At 40.9% G+C, this 16010-nt stretch overlaps 5 protein-coding genes across 5 annotated transcripts; 2 read left to right on the forward strand and 3 right to left on the reverse strand.

Moving 5' to 3' along the window:
* Positions 1-22: 22 nt before the first annotated feature.
* Positions 23-647, reverse strand: BCR41DRAFT_43046 (hypothetical protein). Its single transcript, XM_022030840.1, has one exon. It carries the CDS (start codon positions 485-487, stop codon positions 116-118), a length of 372 nt encoding a protein of 123 aa, XP_021882459.1. The 5' UTR covers positions 488-647; the 3' UTR covers positions 23-115.
* A 159-nt stretch (positions 648-806) lies between these two features.
* Positions 807-1215, reverse strand: BCR41DRAFT_303934 (hypothetical protein; the record flags this gene model as incomplete). The annotated part of the gene is made up of 2 exons (XM_022020738.1): positions 807-893; positions 1066-1215. The coding sequence occupies 2 exons, from the start codon at positions 1213-1215 to the stop codon at positions 807-809; spliced, it is 237 nt and encodes a 78-aa protein (XP_021882460.1).
* Positions 1216-2965: 1750 nt separating this feature from the next.
* BCR41DRAFT_421464 (hypothetical protein) lies at positions 2966-3812 on the reverse strand. The gene has a single exon (XM_022030025.1). It carries the CDS (start codon positions 3321-3323, stop codon positions 3000-3002), a length of 324 nt encoding a protein of 107 aa, XP_021882461.1. The 5' UTR covers positions 3324-3812; the 3' UTR covers positions 2966-2999.
* A 6246-nt stretch (positions 3813-10058) lies between these two features.
* On the forward strand, positions 10059-11052 carry BCR41DRAFT_43124 (hypothetical protein). The gene is made up of 2 exons (XM_022030842.1): positions 10059-10303; positions 10425-11052. The coding sequence occupies exons 1-2, from the start codon at positions 10233-10235 to the stop codon at positions 10951-10953; spliced, it is 600 nt and encodes a 199-aa protein (XP_021882462.1). The 5' UTR covers positions 10059-10232; the 3' UTR covers positions 10954-11052.
* A 377-nt stretch (positions 11053-11429) lies between these two features.
* On the forward strand, positions 11430-13060 carry BCR41DRAFT_43092 (hypothetical protein). The gene is made up of 4 exons (XM_022030841.1): positions 11430-11762; positions 11858-12154; positions 12246-12359; positions 12439-13060. The coding sequence occupies exons 1-4, from the start codon at positions 11656-11658 to the stop codon at positions 12869-12871; spliced, it is 951 nt and encodes a 316-aa protein (XP_021882463.1). The 5' UTR covers positions 11430-11655; the 3' UTR covers positions 12872-13060.
* Positions 13061-16010: the final 2950 nt, after the last annotated feature.

Below are 16010 nucleotides of genomic sequence, written 5' to 3' on the forward strand. Positions count from 1 at the left end.
CTTTATTACTTTAAATCGACTTGGACAGTAAAAGGGAAAAACTTCCTTGGCTGTGAAATACGACTTTTTTTTTTTTCTTCTTCTTCTTCTTCTTCTTCTTCTTCTTCGTTTTCTTCTAGCACTTTTTGAAAGGGTATGCTACAGGAACTAAGTAAGGATAAAGAGATGCCACGGGAACTGGAACATTGTATGGGACGGAGTAAGGGATCGAGACTGTAGGAGCGACATTGACTTCAGGTGCGATGTCTGTGTTGGCAATGACATTCGATTGTGTTACTGCCCAGGAATGGGGAGAGATGACAGTATCGGGTGGATAGATATTGGGTATAGGTCTGGATCTGGATCTGGATCTGAGCCTTGAAGAAGGAGGAGGAAGAGGAAGGCCCATGCCCGAGACGGGAGATGCGGACGCGAGACATAACATGCAGACTACAAAGAAATAGATAATTGCAGCTGCGCTGACAAGATGTCTAAAAAGGGGATCCATTCTTTTTTTTCCTCTTTTACTTGTGAGTTTGGAAGATTATAGACACAAAGAAAAAAAGAAATTGAAACGTACGGAGAGGGTGTATTTAAGAGGATCTTTTTACACAGGAAGGGGATCCATCTCTTGTATTCCTTCTATTGCTCAGATCTCCTACTCTATCACTTTGAAGAGGTGATCCAGAAAAAAGAAAAATTGCCAATCTGATATTGCGAGGTGTTTATCATTTTTTTTTATTTTTTTTTATTCGAATGTAGACATCCGATATTAGCCGTATTTATATTTTTTTTTTGTCTATTATATTCTACAATTTATCACTCCTTTACTCGTCCATATCCTTCCATGCCTCCTCATATCTCATTCTCCTAGCCTTTGCCTTTTCAAAGTGCTTTTTACGGTTGACGTCAAACTGATAAAGAAAAAAAAAAAAAAAAAAAAAAAAAAAAGAATAGGGATAGAAATAAAAGATATTATCAGATCAGAGTGGATAGCAAGACTGATAGAGTGATTGATGTCAACATCAGAATAACATTAATAACAATAACAATAGCAATAACCATAATAGTAATATTAAGTGTTACCTCGGCCTGAAGACATTCATTCATGGCTTGTTTGAGTGAATTGCATCGACCCAAGTACCGGTTGAGGACGTTTTCATGATGGCATCGATCGAGTTGAAGAATAAGGTCTTCACATGAGACATGTTTGTGCAAGTCAAGTTTGGAATGCATGGTCAAGTAAAAATTACAAGAGTGGTTGCGTCTGTGTGTTCTGTCTAGAGAGATGTTGATATTGTGATATGGACAAAAAAAAAAAAAAAAAAAGACCAGAAGGCCCTTAACTTTCAGTCAACTTCAATTTATTTTTTGGTGGCGAGTTGCTCATACAGTGCTTGTCCAGCAGCGCCATTCCCATTCACTTGATTATTATTCGACTCTTTTTCTTCATGCTCGAGCCAGCTGATCCTCCTGCGATATTGATGTCAGTTTTTATAACATGCTGTCCCCACATGGTTTAAATATCTAGGTGTTGCCTTAACATTCAGACTATTGGTGACAACGAACTTTTGAACCTTAAGCTTGGCATATAAGTCACTTGGAACCATGAAACAGAGGTATGTGATATTGCCACTTTTCTTCGAGCAGGATCCAGTAATATTATCAACTATTTCCTTGATTGGCGCTTGCTTGATCGGGTGTTCCTCTGATCTGACCTGGAATGGCTTGTCGGGCCCCAACACAAAACTTATGGGTGGAAAGATAGGAATAGACAATAGAAACAACTTGCCACTTGCTTGAGAAAATTCCGATGATGCAGCTGCGGCAATCCGCTACTTCTCCTTACTGAATGCGATATTTTAATTTATCTATTAGTGCTATATTACAAAATTGTGTCTGTGCCATTGTCATAAACAATGGCGAGTAAAAAGAAGTAAAAGAAACGATCGCTACTTTTTCCTTGGTCCCTTATCCCTGCTTGGCCTATTGGGCTTATCGCCCCTCCGCTTGAGTCGACTCACTTTTTCTTTTATTTGATCCGCTGGGATTGCTCAGCTCTCTCTTATTTTCCATAGCTTGAGCTTTATCGACAATTCTCCTTGATGTCCTCCTTGCCTGTGGTTCTTTGGGCTTGCTTCCTTCTCCCTCATCCTCCATAACTGGAGTCAATTCTGACTTCTTGAGGGACTCCCTTGCACTTTCAAGGAAGTTCAACAAGCTAATATTGAGTACGTCGTTTCTATTCGTTTGTCTTTGATGACAGGGACTTCTTTGACTTTAGCTACTGAATAATCACCCTGTTCGTGATAAGACAACATGATAAGGCAACGTGATAAGTAAGGCCTAAACAACAGCAACAAGGATATGCCATTCGAGCAAAAGCCGAGAGAAGACGGTGATGAGAGGTGTTCTTTGATGCAATTATGGCAAGTTGTATTATGGGCATCCTTAATTCTTGACCTTATCGCCGATTTTTGACTGTACGGAACCAGGATAATATTTACCCTCCGATTCTAATACAAAGACGATATCTGGTCCAGATGGGTTCTCTTTTGGAAACAAAACAAAAAAAAAAGCGAGATTAACTTGGATTCATGTATTGAGTCTTTGTTACAGTGAGTATCTAAGAATTCGTTCATTGTTATAATTCTGGAAGATTGAAATTAAACAAAGCGGGACTGAAATACTCAAAATGTGTGCCCTTTGTGCCAGACGTAGGGGCGTCTAGCAACACATTATTAACCAATTTAACCAATCAAGGGTCATCCACTTCAAACAAGTTAATTGCTGCTATAAATGCTATTGGCTCAACGATAGTTGTAAACTCCTTCTTCCTTTGATTAACGACAATTCAAGCAAACGAAACCTCGACCAGAACAGGCTCATTGTACTCCAATATCAAGTCTTTACTATATAGTAATCTATTCATTCTTTACGGCTCGACCGAAGGTTTCCCTGATGTCGACACTGGTTTTAATTCCTGCATCCCCTTTGTTAATACGCTTCAGAATTCTAGATTACTCATGGCATAGGTTACCAGATTCTTTATATCCCGGATCAGTGAGCGACCACACCAGGCCCTTGATTTCTTGCTTCCAAAGGCCTGCATCGGCACGTCCAATGACGTTCTCTATTATTGTGATCATTGGACGGAGACGACCACAGGACCAAGCATATAGCATCTCGATTGCCTGGTCATTAAAATGCCCTCTCAGCTTTGATGCAGAAGCTTGAGAAACTTTGTTTCTCCAAATATCGTACAAGTGTTTTGAAGTATGTCCGGACTTTTGCTTAATTATCCCATCTAGGAAACGATACTGCACTCTTGAACCTCGGGTCATCGAGAACTTCCCGATATTCCTTGAAGCTTTACCAGTTCTCTTAACCCAAGCAGGATCATAAATACAAAAGCCTATCCCGCAAGGAACTATGCAAATTCGTGGTAAATCCTCTGATAAGCCCTCCAATCCATGAAAGAATGCTGATAATATTGGTCGCTTAGTGTCGTCGTTATTAATAAACTGGTATTTAGCCTCCCCTCCCCATATCCTGCGCCTCGTTCAAAACAACCAAAAACCTAGAGTTGCTTTGATGCCGCTCCGAAAGGACCCTGATTAGATTGTCGAACCAATATTGCAGGAGCTTGTCAAGACAATTAAAGCCAACTCCACCAAGTAATTCTGCTACTTTTTTGAAGAGCGCTAGGAATAAATCTGTCCTGGATGGAACCGAGTTTCCTCAATGGACTTCTCCAAGGACCTGTGGACACACTTGCAATAGCATCCATTGGTTAGGCGTCATTCTACCTTCGGACAAGTAAAAAGGGTAAATTGATGAGTATCAAATATAAAACATAAAGGCATTTTTGCTTACGTTCTTCAAGGGGTATACGAAAACCAAACTGCGATTAACCGTCTATGAACGCAAGACACAGAACTTTTGGTGAGATTATAAACAAGCGTGGATATCCTAGACATCAAGGACCTTTTCCTCCTAATCTTTCATCCGTCTGGCATGAATTGATGTGAGAGGGGATGATTCTGGCGAGATTGATGCCCTCAACAGCATGTAGCATTAATATACCGAGAACTATTAATATACTGACGACACAATCCAATGTTGTATCACATTTTACCGGTCAAGCGCGTGGCAGCCTTGGCCAAATTCTTGATGTTTTTTTATTCCATGTCCCTGGACGCCTAGAGATTCAAGACGCGCCGCCTTCACATACTGACACTGAATTGGCCGAACATACAACTAATATGATCTCATTGGCCACAGGTTGCCATCCTGTGCACGCGCACCATGGGACATTTATGTCTTTAGAGTGGAGCTGTCATCCTACAGTGGCACGCATCTAGTCACAGATTTTTTTTAGAAAAAAAAAAGGTTGAGCGGGAGGCCAGTTAACATCCCAATAACCAATCAAAAATAAAAAACAACGCTATTACCCTATTCATTTGCCATTTCCCTTTGATAAGGCAGAGCGGACTATTATTGTAAATAGTAACAATCAAAGGTGATCTTAGGTGGAATCGAAGGTCAAAGGATACTTTATTTAGCTATAACGTAGTGGACTATTTATACTGATAATTGATAGGGTTGGGGCTTGGCGTCTTGGCGCCTGGGGTGCGCGTGATAGTTGAGCCCTCCTCAAAGGTTTGAGTTCAGTATTGTATAACACGTTTGCAATTATTCCATATATTTTTTCAGCAAATTCTGAAGTGACATCTGTGACGTTTGCTCGGCTTCAACAAATTTGTGCTGTGCTTTTTTTTGTCGAGCATCTCGCAACGGTCTCTATCTTTATTCATGTCGACCATTATACATAGTTTGTATAATATTATTTATGCAGTATACAGACAGACATAGCGATACGATGCTAAAGACCCCTCTTTTTTTGTCCTATTGAACATCAATTCTATATTACTTAGTAAGTTTATATTAATTAGGTTAAAACATTGCAATTTAAAAGGAGAATAAAGACTTTTCTGAAGGTGCAGAGAGGAGATGATGATTGACCCTTAGAAGAGAGAACCATCGATGTACACCAAAATGGATGCCATTAGCACATAATAAACAATGTGACTGCGGTGATTCAAAATTCGGACTAATTAAGGTTTATTCCTGACTAGATGCGGGCCACTATAGCTCCCGGTAAACGTTTTGGCGCCCTGGATGATGATAATTGATAGGTCTTTCGCAAGTGGCAAGCATCCAGATGACAAAGCATATGAGAAAGGATAATTTCCTATGCCAGCTGTCCTGGTGATAATAATATGGTTTTGGGTCTCATCATCAGACTCTCACTGGGTTCTCCACAGGATTCTTCATCTCTATCCGTTTTTACAAAACTCTTTGATAATAGTATCACAAAATCCTGCCCTTTCTTGCACACAAGATCGCATAATGATCACAACTTTATAAAGTTCTATATGCCCCAGTAGAAGGGAGGACGGATTAAACCGCTCTATCTATTCGTCTAAAAGGTAAGTGGATAATGATGGCTTCATTCATAAAGAATGAACCATTGTAAAAAATTCTCAAGGAACGGGTATAATGCTTTTTTTAAAAAAGACAAAATTTCATCCACTTGATTGGTATTCGATTTAATTCTTCAGATTCGTACCGGCTGCTCCTCCTGAATATGCAGCTTCGATGTCGATTTTTATGACACGCTGTCTTACATGTTTTAAGCATACATATGGATTCTTGACGACCGTATCTTTGGAGGTAAGAAAGTTCTGAACTTTAAAATTATCATATATGTTTCCTGGCACCGCAAAATAGAGGAAAATGGTATCGTCACTTCCCTTCGACTTTGATTGGTCTCCCTTCAAGCAGGGTCCAGTAATATATTCAATTATCTCCTTGAATGGTGCTTGCTTGATCGGATGCTTCTCTGATACTGTGACCTGAAATAGCTTGTTGGGCCCCAATGCAAAATCAATGCACGGAAAGGTGGTTATAGATGGTACAAACAACTTGTCAGCTGCTTGAGTGAGCCCTGATAATTCATTTGAAGTCCGGATATGCACCACTTCTGGGTTTGCTGGAAAATCAAGAAATCCTGTTTCGCCTGACTGAAGATCCCTAAAGGGAAATCTAATATCACCACGTCGAAATAAGTGATGAGCATAGACTTCAAACAGTGGGCCTTTATCTATATCCTCTCCGCGTTTGACAAGTTTCGCCAACACATCGCGCCAAGTGTCATCTTTCATTTCCTCGATAATCCGTGATTCGACCCAACGAGATGCCCATACCAGGTGGAAGCCGAGGTGGTCAGAAGTGGGAACTCTATGGAGTAAACGACCACTAAATTCACTCGCTTCTTTTCCTCGTGCAAAGAGCGCTACAAGATCTGCTGGGTTCCTGACTGCGTTAATGGCAGCATTGACGCGGGAAAACGCAGCGTCTTTAGCGCGGTTAATATCTTTTTGCTTTTCAGATAGTACATCGACTGGACACTGTAGAACCTGTCTTGGCACTCCCCCCAACTTGTAAAAAAGCTCCTCCAAAAATTCTTCATCCATTGGATGATAATCCTCTACATTGGCTCTACATTCCTTAAGCTCGTCCAAACTCCAGAGTGACATGTGATAGTAGCTAATTGGTGTAGTTTCCTTGCTGAGTTCAGCGTACTGCTCATTGAGAGTTTTTGGTGATGCCGCAAATATCGTCCTGGCTTGATCTGGTTGAGGATGGTTACCACTGTCAACTAAATACCACGTTTCAGGTTGCTCAAGAAAATGTTTGAAATCTACTCTCTCCCCATAACGTTGGCAAGTTGTTCCTCCGTAGGCATAACATTCGGTATTCTTCTTTTCATGGAAAACAATAATCGGTGGATTCTCTTCGTCATGCTCTGCAAGGAGGCGGACGGCAAAGTAGACCAAAAAGGCTGACTTCCCAATTCCAGGCGTTCCAGTGACAAAGTATCGGTTCTTGCGCCATCTTGTACGAGGAGTCTTGATTAAGGTTGTAATATGGTCATAAAGCTTTTTATATTCTTCTCTGATATAAAGATGCCTTGTTCCGACAACAGGGAAGACACGACCCTCAGGGGCAGTCAATATTTTGGAACCCTTGATACCACCAGAATTTCGGAGCTCGCAAGCCACGCTAACAATGCTGTAGTAAATACTATCTCCTGAAAACTCCTCCCCCATGTACGAAAGCAGCTTGACCCTCTCTTTCGAGTTGAGAGGCGAGAGGACAGGCCTACCATTCACTATCCCTTTCGTTACAAGCCCCGCTTCTGTAATCGCATCCCTAAGAGTACCTCTGCTACTTATACTTGGACGAGCTTTTTTAGAGGGTGACTCTGATAAAGGAGATAGAGTGATCAAAGTCAATATTTTTGATTTATTGCACTGCACATCACTCTGAATTGATCAATAACCAGGTTCTCAGCCAAAAGCACTCACCAGCATCTCCATCTTGTTTTCTTTTCTGAGCTAAGTATCAAAGGCGAATAATTAGAAAGAACGTTGAGTTATCAAGACACAAACCAAATGGTGATATTATGCACATGGCCGTTTAAGATATAAACCAAGCTTCATCAGCTGAAAATATCAACAATCAGTCCATCAAGAGCTAATACATACCTCGCTGCGGTGGCTTGACAAAAACATGGATCGTTTTCCTTGGAAGTTCAGAATTAAATATCTCCCAAAGCTCCATTGACGCGGGTGCGAGAGCCTCTTTTGACTCGATTTCTGACTCGACGACGGTCTTGTCTTCGTCAGGGATGGAGACCTTGTAGAGGGTGAGTTGGTGAGCGTCGATATTATTCAATGCATTGGCATTCTTTGCTTTGATGACCTCCTTGAGTATCCCGACCGATTTAGCGGAGGAAATCTCTACTGGGAACGACGTTGCTTCTCCCTCAACAACGCAGTTCAGCTGCAGCAGCAGTGGGATGGCGCGCTTTTTTCGTTGTGGGTGCTGGTTTACTCTTTTTCGTTTATTGAGTGTGGAGGCATCCTCAGGCTTATTTGCAGCCATGTTTTTTTGTGCTTGGCTCCTTGTGGTGGCCATTGAAAATTAAGATGAGTGGGACTGAGTGTGGTTGAAATGCAGGGAGAATGATGGTTAAATTGGCAAAGGTATATTCTATACTCTTTCACACTCGTGGTCGCTGTATGAAAACAAAAATGAAAAATGCGTAAGGCAAAAAAAAAAAGGAAAGGAAAGGAAAGGAAAGGCAATAGATGAAGGCTTGGAATAAATAAAAGAGCAAAATTGATGGGAGCAAAACTGGGGTGAAATATGAAAAAAGTGAAAAAAAAGGGTAAAGGAAGAGGGAGAGTGCAAAAATGAAGTGAAGCAAAGGAGAAGAAAGGAGCGACAATTGCTATTGATAAATTTGATCCTTTATTTCAAGGTTAGGCTATGTGTGAGAAAATATATTTTTCAAATCAGCCACGTGCCATTTTCTTGGTCATTGTGACGTGAAAACCAATCACATCTTTTAGTGCGCGAAGAACTCCCTCAGATAAACGTTTGTTCACACTCTACTTGCTCATTCCTCTGCTTACAACTGCTCCTCAGGAGGACTGGAATGATCATTGGAGGGGGCATTTGAAAAGGATTATAAAATTGAATGTGCCAGATGTCAACTGATCTCTTTTTCCGCTTTTACTATAATATAACTTTGATTACAGTTTATGATTGCCTTAAAAGCTTCTATTCTAATTAAGCCCCTGAGAATGGTGCAGGACTGTTGTTCACTGAAAGTTAAGTGGACTACTATTAAAGACAATCGTTAACATAAAATATGTGCGGTGTTATATGGGATTCCTGCATAAAATGGCTGTTTATTATCATTGCTTGTGCAGCAGAGGCAATATACCCTGTCAATATTTGTTCATTCCTCATATAGGCCATTCAGCTTTTTGAAGGAATATTGACACATTCTCTTGAGTTGATCATGCTATTAAGATGTTGTCTCTGTGCACCATACAACCCTTTATTAGCTCATCACATACTCCTTGAAGATCCAAAAAACTCCCAAGCTTCATGCCGAAGTTGTCCATTGTACGTTAATAAAAAAAAAAATAAAAAGAAAGAGCTTGGCAATGCAAGCCACACTTGTGCATGATAGAAGTCGCCAACTATCTAGGCTCGTCACCAGCCTGAGGACGAAGTTCATGTGCACATGCACAGGCTGGGACCAAACTTGACATTTTGGCTGGAGGTCTCTTCACCGCCAGGAAAAGGCTTAAAAAAAAAAAAAAGCTATTCCCTGTGGCGCAAATGACTTAGAAAAAAAAGTTTGAAAGCTATTCCCTGTGGTGCAAATGACTTGACAGAATTTTTTCAAATTTATAAAGAGACCCCTGTGACGAGCCTAATGAAGACAAAGTGTATGTCTCCGTAATTTCTCTTTTTGTTTATCTTCATCTTTCATTGTCATCTGGATTCGCATCAATTCCTTTCGCATTTCTTATACATTTACAGTCCTAGCCGATTTTACTTTCCAGGCAAAGGTATCGTTCTACTTTTTTCAGGATCATTGAATTTATATAGGATGCTATAGCATGATCATTGTCATTCATGCCTTGCACGCATTAATTATCTCTGTTACTACCAGTTTTTTTTTTTTTTTTTTTTTTCTACCCAGTTTTGTAAAACTTCTAGATTCATTGTACAAGATGCTTTAGCATCAGAGTTCATTTTTAAAGGGCCCATTGTGCAGGATTGGTAGAAGCCGTCAGACCGCCGGGGAAACGGTGCTTTACTTTAAGCGCGCTTTTCCAGCTGCCTCTCGTTTCGTTAATCTGTAAGGGCGAGAGGCAGCCATGTCGCTCTTGGCCGCTTTGATAGGGTGTCTCCTTGTCTGTCAGCCAAAACAGAGGCTTCCTGACAAGAGGTGATGTCCTGCCGTCCAAGGTCATTTTTAAAAAGGCTCATTGTGCAGGATTGGTAGAAGCCGTCAGACCGCCGGGGAAACGGTGCTTTACTTTAAGCGCGCTTTTCCAGCTGCCTCTCGTTTCGTTAATCTGTAAGGGCGAGAGGCAGCCATGTCGCTCTTGGCCGCTTTGATAGGGTGTCTCCTTGTCTGTCAGCCAAAACAGAGGCTTCCTGACAAGAGGTGATGTCCTGCCGTCCAAGGTCATTTTTAAAAAGGCTCATTGTGCAGGATTGGTAGAAGCCGTCAGACCGCCGGGGAAACGGTGCTTTACTTTAAGCGCGCTTTTCCAGCTGCCTCTCGTTTCGTTAATCTGTAAGGGCGAGAGGCAGCCATGTCGCTCTTGGCCGCTTTGATAGGGTGTCTCCTTGTCTGTCAGCCAAAACAGAGGCTTCCTGACAAGAGGTGATGTCCTGCCAATCTGGATCTATCAGTCTCCATCATTGTTCTCTTTCTGTCTTTTTTTTTTTTTTGAGGGGGTAATATTTCTATTGACTTATAATTTATGAAAACATTATTAATCTAGAAATTCTGCTAATAAGATGTTGAAAGGCAAAGTGCCGCGATGGCGGGTTGAAGCACAGAGCCTACCTTATTCTCAATATTTTCTCGCCGAAAAGAAGCCACAAGACTTCGACCATGTTAAGTTCCTGACTTGGTTGCAGCCATCTAGCCTAGAGCGTAGGGAGCTTACAAGTGAATGGCTAGACAAAGTGATCCCAGCACTCCAAAGCTGTTCTTATAAAGAGTTACAGGATTCAGGCAACCGTCTCAAAAGAGAATGGAATTCGAAAATTGCTAGTAGAGGTATTTTCTGGTCTAATCTCGCCGAGTCTGAGAAACGGGAGCAGGAGAAAAAAGAAAGAATGGCCAGGCTCAAAGCTGGTGGGGAGGAGCGATTACAAGCTGCCGAAAAATTCATTATTGATGAGACAAAAAAGGATTTCAGTAAAGAAGTCGAAGAAAGTTATAATTACGATTGTAATGGTGTTTGGCGTTGTGTTCTGATGCTAATGTATTTGTCGCTTGTGCATAATAGAGGATGCCACAAATGAACTAGCTTCAACTTCATCATTGGCAGCAAAATCCTCACTCAATATACAAGGTAAATGGCTAGTTATCTTGAGGAAATAATAAGTTGCATTCAAGCAGACTAACTATTATTATTGTCATTATTATTATTACTATTATTATTCTTAGATACCCTCTTATCCTCATCAACAGGATCATCAAATATGCCAAGTACATCATATACCGCCTCAACTGAATATACCATCCAACAAAGAAGTAAAGCACAAGAATCATCTTCTATATCTCAGCCACAACTTGAGGTACTATGGGCTTTAGAAACATTAGTAGATTGAAAATCCTGGATCATAAGTTTACATCCTGTCTTCATTTGTGCATAGAAAAACAATCGACTTTTAAGCACCACATTACGCCATTCAACAAAAACATCCAATAGTAAGTAGTGAGGGGTATTTGATATTTTTGTAGTCAAAGGATTGAATAATCAAATTAAAATATGTTTCCTTTCACATCTCTACCATCAGGCTCCACAAATAAGAAAAAAAAGGATGCATATGCCACTGAGGAACCATGGCATTCGCTAACCATGGCACTGGCTAAGATTGTAAGATCTGATATATTGAAAATGTCTTAAATTAAGATACTATTACAAATTAATACAATATTCCATCAACTGCGATCAGGTGAACTGCGAGAAGGGAGTTCGATTTCCACAAAAACCAACATTTATGACTCCAGTACATTCCGAGTTATTTCAGCATGCTGTTAACATGCTTACGGAGTATCAAGCCCAGGATGACCAGCAAAAAGACATTACACTGGTGAAAGATGCTCAGTATGTGCAATATTTATTTAGTTTGTAACTTTGCAGGTCAGCCATCATTGATTCTGTATTTACTGAAAAAAAATAAATGTATCATATCACAATAGGGTTGCAATGAGCTGTGTGTTTAATACATTGTCAGAGAGAGCATGCGACCACTTCAGTGTTTATGAGGATGGATCTACTGTAGCGGATGCTGTGGAACAGAGTCTTATTAATGGATTTACCCAACATCCTTGCAAAGATATCCTTTTAAAATACATTCCAATTCTTGAAGAAATGAATGTTGAGGGATTTCAAAGAAAACTTAAAAAAGACTTAGGTTCACTGCAAGAAAAGTATACTGACCCACCATTGCCATCTGTGATAATAGAAGATAAAACGCTGGAGATTTTAATTTTGCTGTAAATATTAAATATTGTCGTGTATTCGCAATGTTATACGTGATGCTGATCTGTGATCTGTGAGTTAACAATTGACATTTTCCTAAAATAGTTGCAAATCTATCATTCGCCCCCACTTTGGCACTGCTTCTCCATCAGAGATGGATTGCTTACATCTTTGGGTTTCAGTATTTTCAGCCATAGCAGATCAAGTCACCCTCCATACGTACGAGACAAGTAATAGCTGATAGATATATTAACTTTTTTAAGAAACTAACTCATTCAATCTTAATGGTGAATTTTAGAGGGGAGAAAGCCCTCGAAGCCTCAAAGTCGATGCGACGAATGCAATCTTCCGAGTATGGGGATGTGAGTGATACAGGACGGAAGGTCGATTGCATCTTTATGTATAAAGGCATTGAGTTGTCAAACATAGAGTTTAAATGTCCCAATATATGCCCCCAGGATATTGCAATTCAGAATCGAAAGAATGTCCGGCTAGCAAGGTGTATTCAAGAAGCACATCTGGCGATAGGCGTCTCATCCCCATCAATTCTAATGGCTGATGTTTCTGGTATGATATTTGAAATAATGAATATTTCACTCAGTAGGCCACTAATAGCCTTATTAACATGGTGTTCCTATATCAGGGTTTGGAGGTATATTTTATCAAGTTCAGCCAATGGGCAACATTGCAATTGCTGGGATGACTACTCCCGAGGCAGTCCAACTACCTAAGAACAAAGTTGAGCTTCTAATGTTTCTTGAAGACAACTCATTGCCAATAATATGGAATTATATTGTAAGTGAGATGTTCTTATGCTCCTATGTCCTAGTTTTCATTGGTTATTCTAATGATCCGACTACTGATGCAAAACAATCAAAGGAGCACCTGGAAAAACAAGCCCTCAATGTATTGGCAGCGAAACAGCGGACGGATGCAATACAAAAGAGAGAGAGGTTTACAACAAGCATCATAAGACCAAAAGCCATGCCATCACAACTACCATTAAATAGATCGTTTACGAGTAATGTCACATTCTCACCGACCAAAAAGAGGTCTACATTAGAGAGACCTACTTTAAATTTGGAAGAGTCAATCTCTCCTACAAGGAATGTTCGACGGTGGGCCCAGAACGACCCAGCTGATGGTGGCAAGAGTAATGCTGATGAGGATACATAGAGAGTATCTTAGGGTTAATGTCTTTTTTACTATCTTGCTCTTGAAAAAAAAAAAAAAATACAAAACCCTTTTTTTTTATGGCCTTTTATTTGAATCCGCCCTGTGCAGACATTTACCCTGACTTGACGCTCCCGGCCTGATGCCCCCGGCTGAATACTATATCGACATTCAGTTTACCAAAAAACCATGATGAAATTACAAATAATGACATGCACCTAAATCTTCTCTGCTAGTAAGTCTTGCATACCCTTCAATGTTGTTGTGGACGGCTGCTAGTGATTCCCTTGGAAGTGCCAGAAAAGTGATAGATGGTTGATAATTACGGCCAGAAGTATCGTAGATTTGATCAACAAATAGCGACCTTATGAAGATGCGCTTAATAGATCTGAAAGACAGCTAAAACAATGGCTGCAAATGGCCATCTAAATGAAAGAAGGATCTTCAATAAGTGTTGCTTACTACGTTGCTAAGTACTGAGAACTGATGATACAGAAGGTAAATGAATTCAGCTGCAAAATGGCCATCTAAGTAAAAGAAAGATGGGTACCATTTTCCAATAAAGCAAAACTAAATAGATAAGGGAGGCCATTTACGACAATGTACACTTTCATTTTTGCCTACTGTATACTACATAGCGCAGCTCCTTCCACAAGGCCATATGCCCTTCGCACTCTTCGAACGCCTGTGCGGTGACCCCTTCCCTCTCTTCAGCTCTCATCTCATTCAACTTGCGCAGTAAAGCTGGCGTGATAAAGCTCTCGAGGGGGGGACATTAAGTTGAACTCTGTGTGCTTGTCCGAACGTTCGATGCGCGAAGAGGCAGTGATGTATTGAACATCAAAGCCCTCGTACTGCGAAAGTGCTGCAGACTGTATTCCATTTTTGACCTTGGAATCCTATGTCCTGAAAGTCCTGATCAATGGTTCACTGCAATTTGTAGATGAGGAAATCAATCTGCAAAAGGTGCTTCCTTACCAGCGCATGTGTCTTCAAAGTCTTGTACCAAGGCTCTAGAAGGTTGTTTGTGCCTACGTGGTAGTCCTATCAAGTGAATTAGAATGTCGGAAATTGAGATTCATCAAAGACATTTAATACCGCGGTTAATTGGTGCTTTATTTTACCTCTCTCACGAAAAGTACCCCACCTTAGTCTTTTCTCTTTCGCGATCTGGTTCTTTCCCATATAGTTAAAGAAGGGTTTTGCTCTGACATCGCTAAAATCATAAATTAGTCCTTGATACCTCTTCAGATGCCATTAACTCTTTCGTCAGATCCTGCAAGTAAATCCCTCATACGCAACTAGTGTCGCTCCTAAGCAGTATGAAGTTGCATTAAAATGCTATCGCCAAGATATCTTGAAGGAGCAGCAACATGGTATACCTTACCTTGAATACATCCCTTATGCGATCTTCCCCTAACCCTTGCACATGGGAGTGACAGAAATAAATTGATGCGGAGGAAATACCTCCTGAACGGCTTCGCTTTATGTCACGGAATAGTCCACCACGATTTCAGTTTGATAAATACCGACTTCACATTGTCGCTCGACTATGCCCAAACTTACGATGGTTCTGAGCTGCAGAGTAAATGTGCAGCTGGGATGTCTTTTCTTAAAACCCAGTCCTTGACAAGGATCGTAAACAGGTAGGCTGAGGAGCCACTATCCTTTTCGCCCTTGCACTTACTATTCTTTTTGCCCTTACATTTTTCATCCCTCAGGGACATAGCACCCCTCCGTGTGGAGCCCATAAGGCCTTGATGGTTCTTAGTCCCTTGTTGGATAGAGCGCCTCGAGTTTCCTCTCATCGTACGCCTCCATTAGCCAGTCTAAGAATAGCCCTGCGTTCGACACCGTGTGAAACCTGTTCAATATCCCCAGAGTTAATGCATGGACTATTGTTTGTGCGGACTTGATTAGCCTGAAAGGCGCGACCGAGAGCAGGATCAGAGACAGTCATGTTTTTTCTAAAGAATCTACTGGGCGAGAGCTTTGAAGGCGAGAGCATTTTGTGTTTTGTGCTTCAGTTCTCCATAACCTGTTGAAGACAGAAACGAGGATGGGTAAATAAAATTAATGTCAGAGGGACTATATTGTGGATTTGAGTGATTCTTACGTTCAACTGGGACTTCGTACACGAGGCAGTCAGGTAGTTTTGAAAGTTGCTGACGTGGATCCGCAACACGTCAGACTTCCATGCAAGTTCTCGCGACTCATGAAAGCTTACTGCAATGTTTTAACCTAAACTTATTATTTTGGGGCAAAAGTTCAATAGGACAAAGAGAGGGGGCTTTATTTTCACGACAGGCTTATATATGTTTATACATATAATAGTTATCATCTGCGCCACGTGAGTAGTATTCCAAGTCATCGTATTCACTATGTCTATCAATGCTACAGGGACTGGCCTCAATTCATGAGTAATTAAAAAAGGAATAAGAGTATAGATAGAAGGATGGATTCTTTGTCCTTTTTTAATCCAATTAGCCAGCTTTTAGAGCCATAGCATGGACATTGACTTTCCCGATAGTCCATTTCAGACGGACAAGCACTTGGATGCATTCCACATCTTTCGCTCTATCGGTTGAGCTCCTGCCCAATGGCGTCCCTCTCACGCTTCAGGAGGGAAATACAAGTATCGAGAGCGATATTCATTTAAGATTCGTTCCCGAAAGTTCGAGCACGTCTCTCCGAAGA

Source organism: Lobosporangium transversale, assembly GCF_002105155.1.
Source record: "Lobosporangium transversale strain NRRL 3116 chromosome Unknown BCR41scaffold_14, whole genome shotgun sequence".
Taxonomy (NCBI): Eukaryota; Fungi; Mortierellomycota; class Mortierellomycetes; order Mortierellales; family Mortierellaceae; genus Lobosporangium; species Lobosporangium transversale.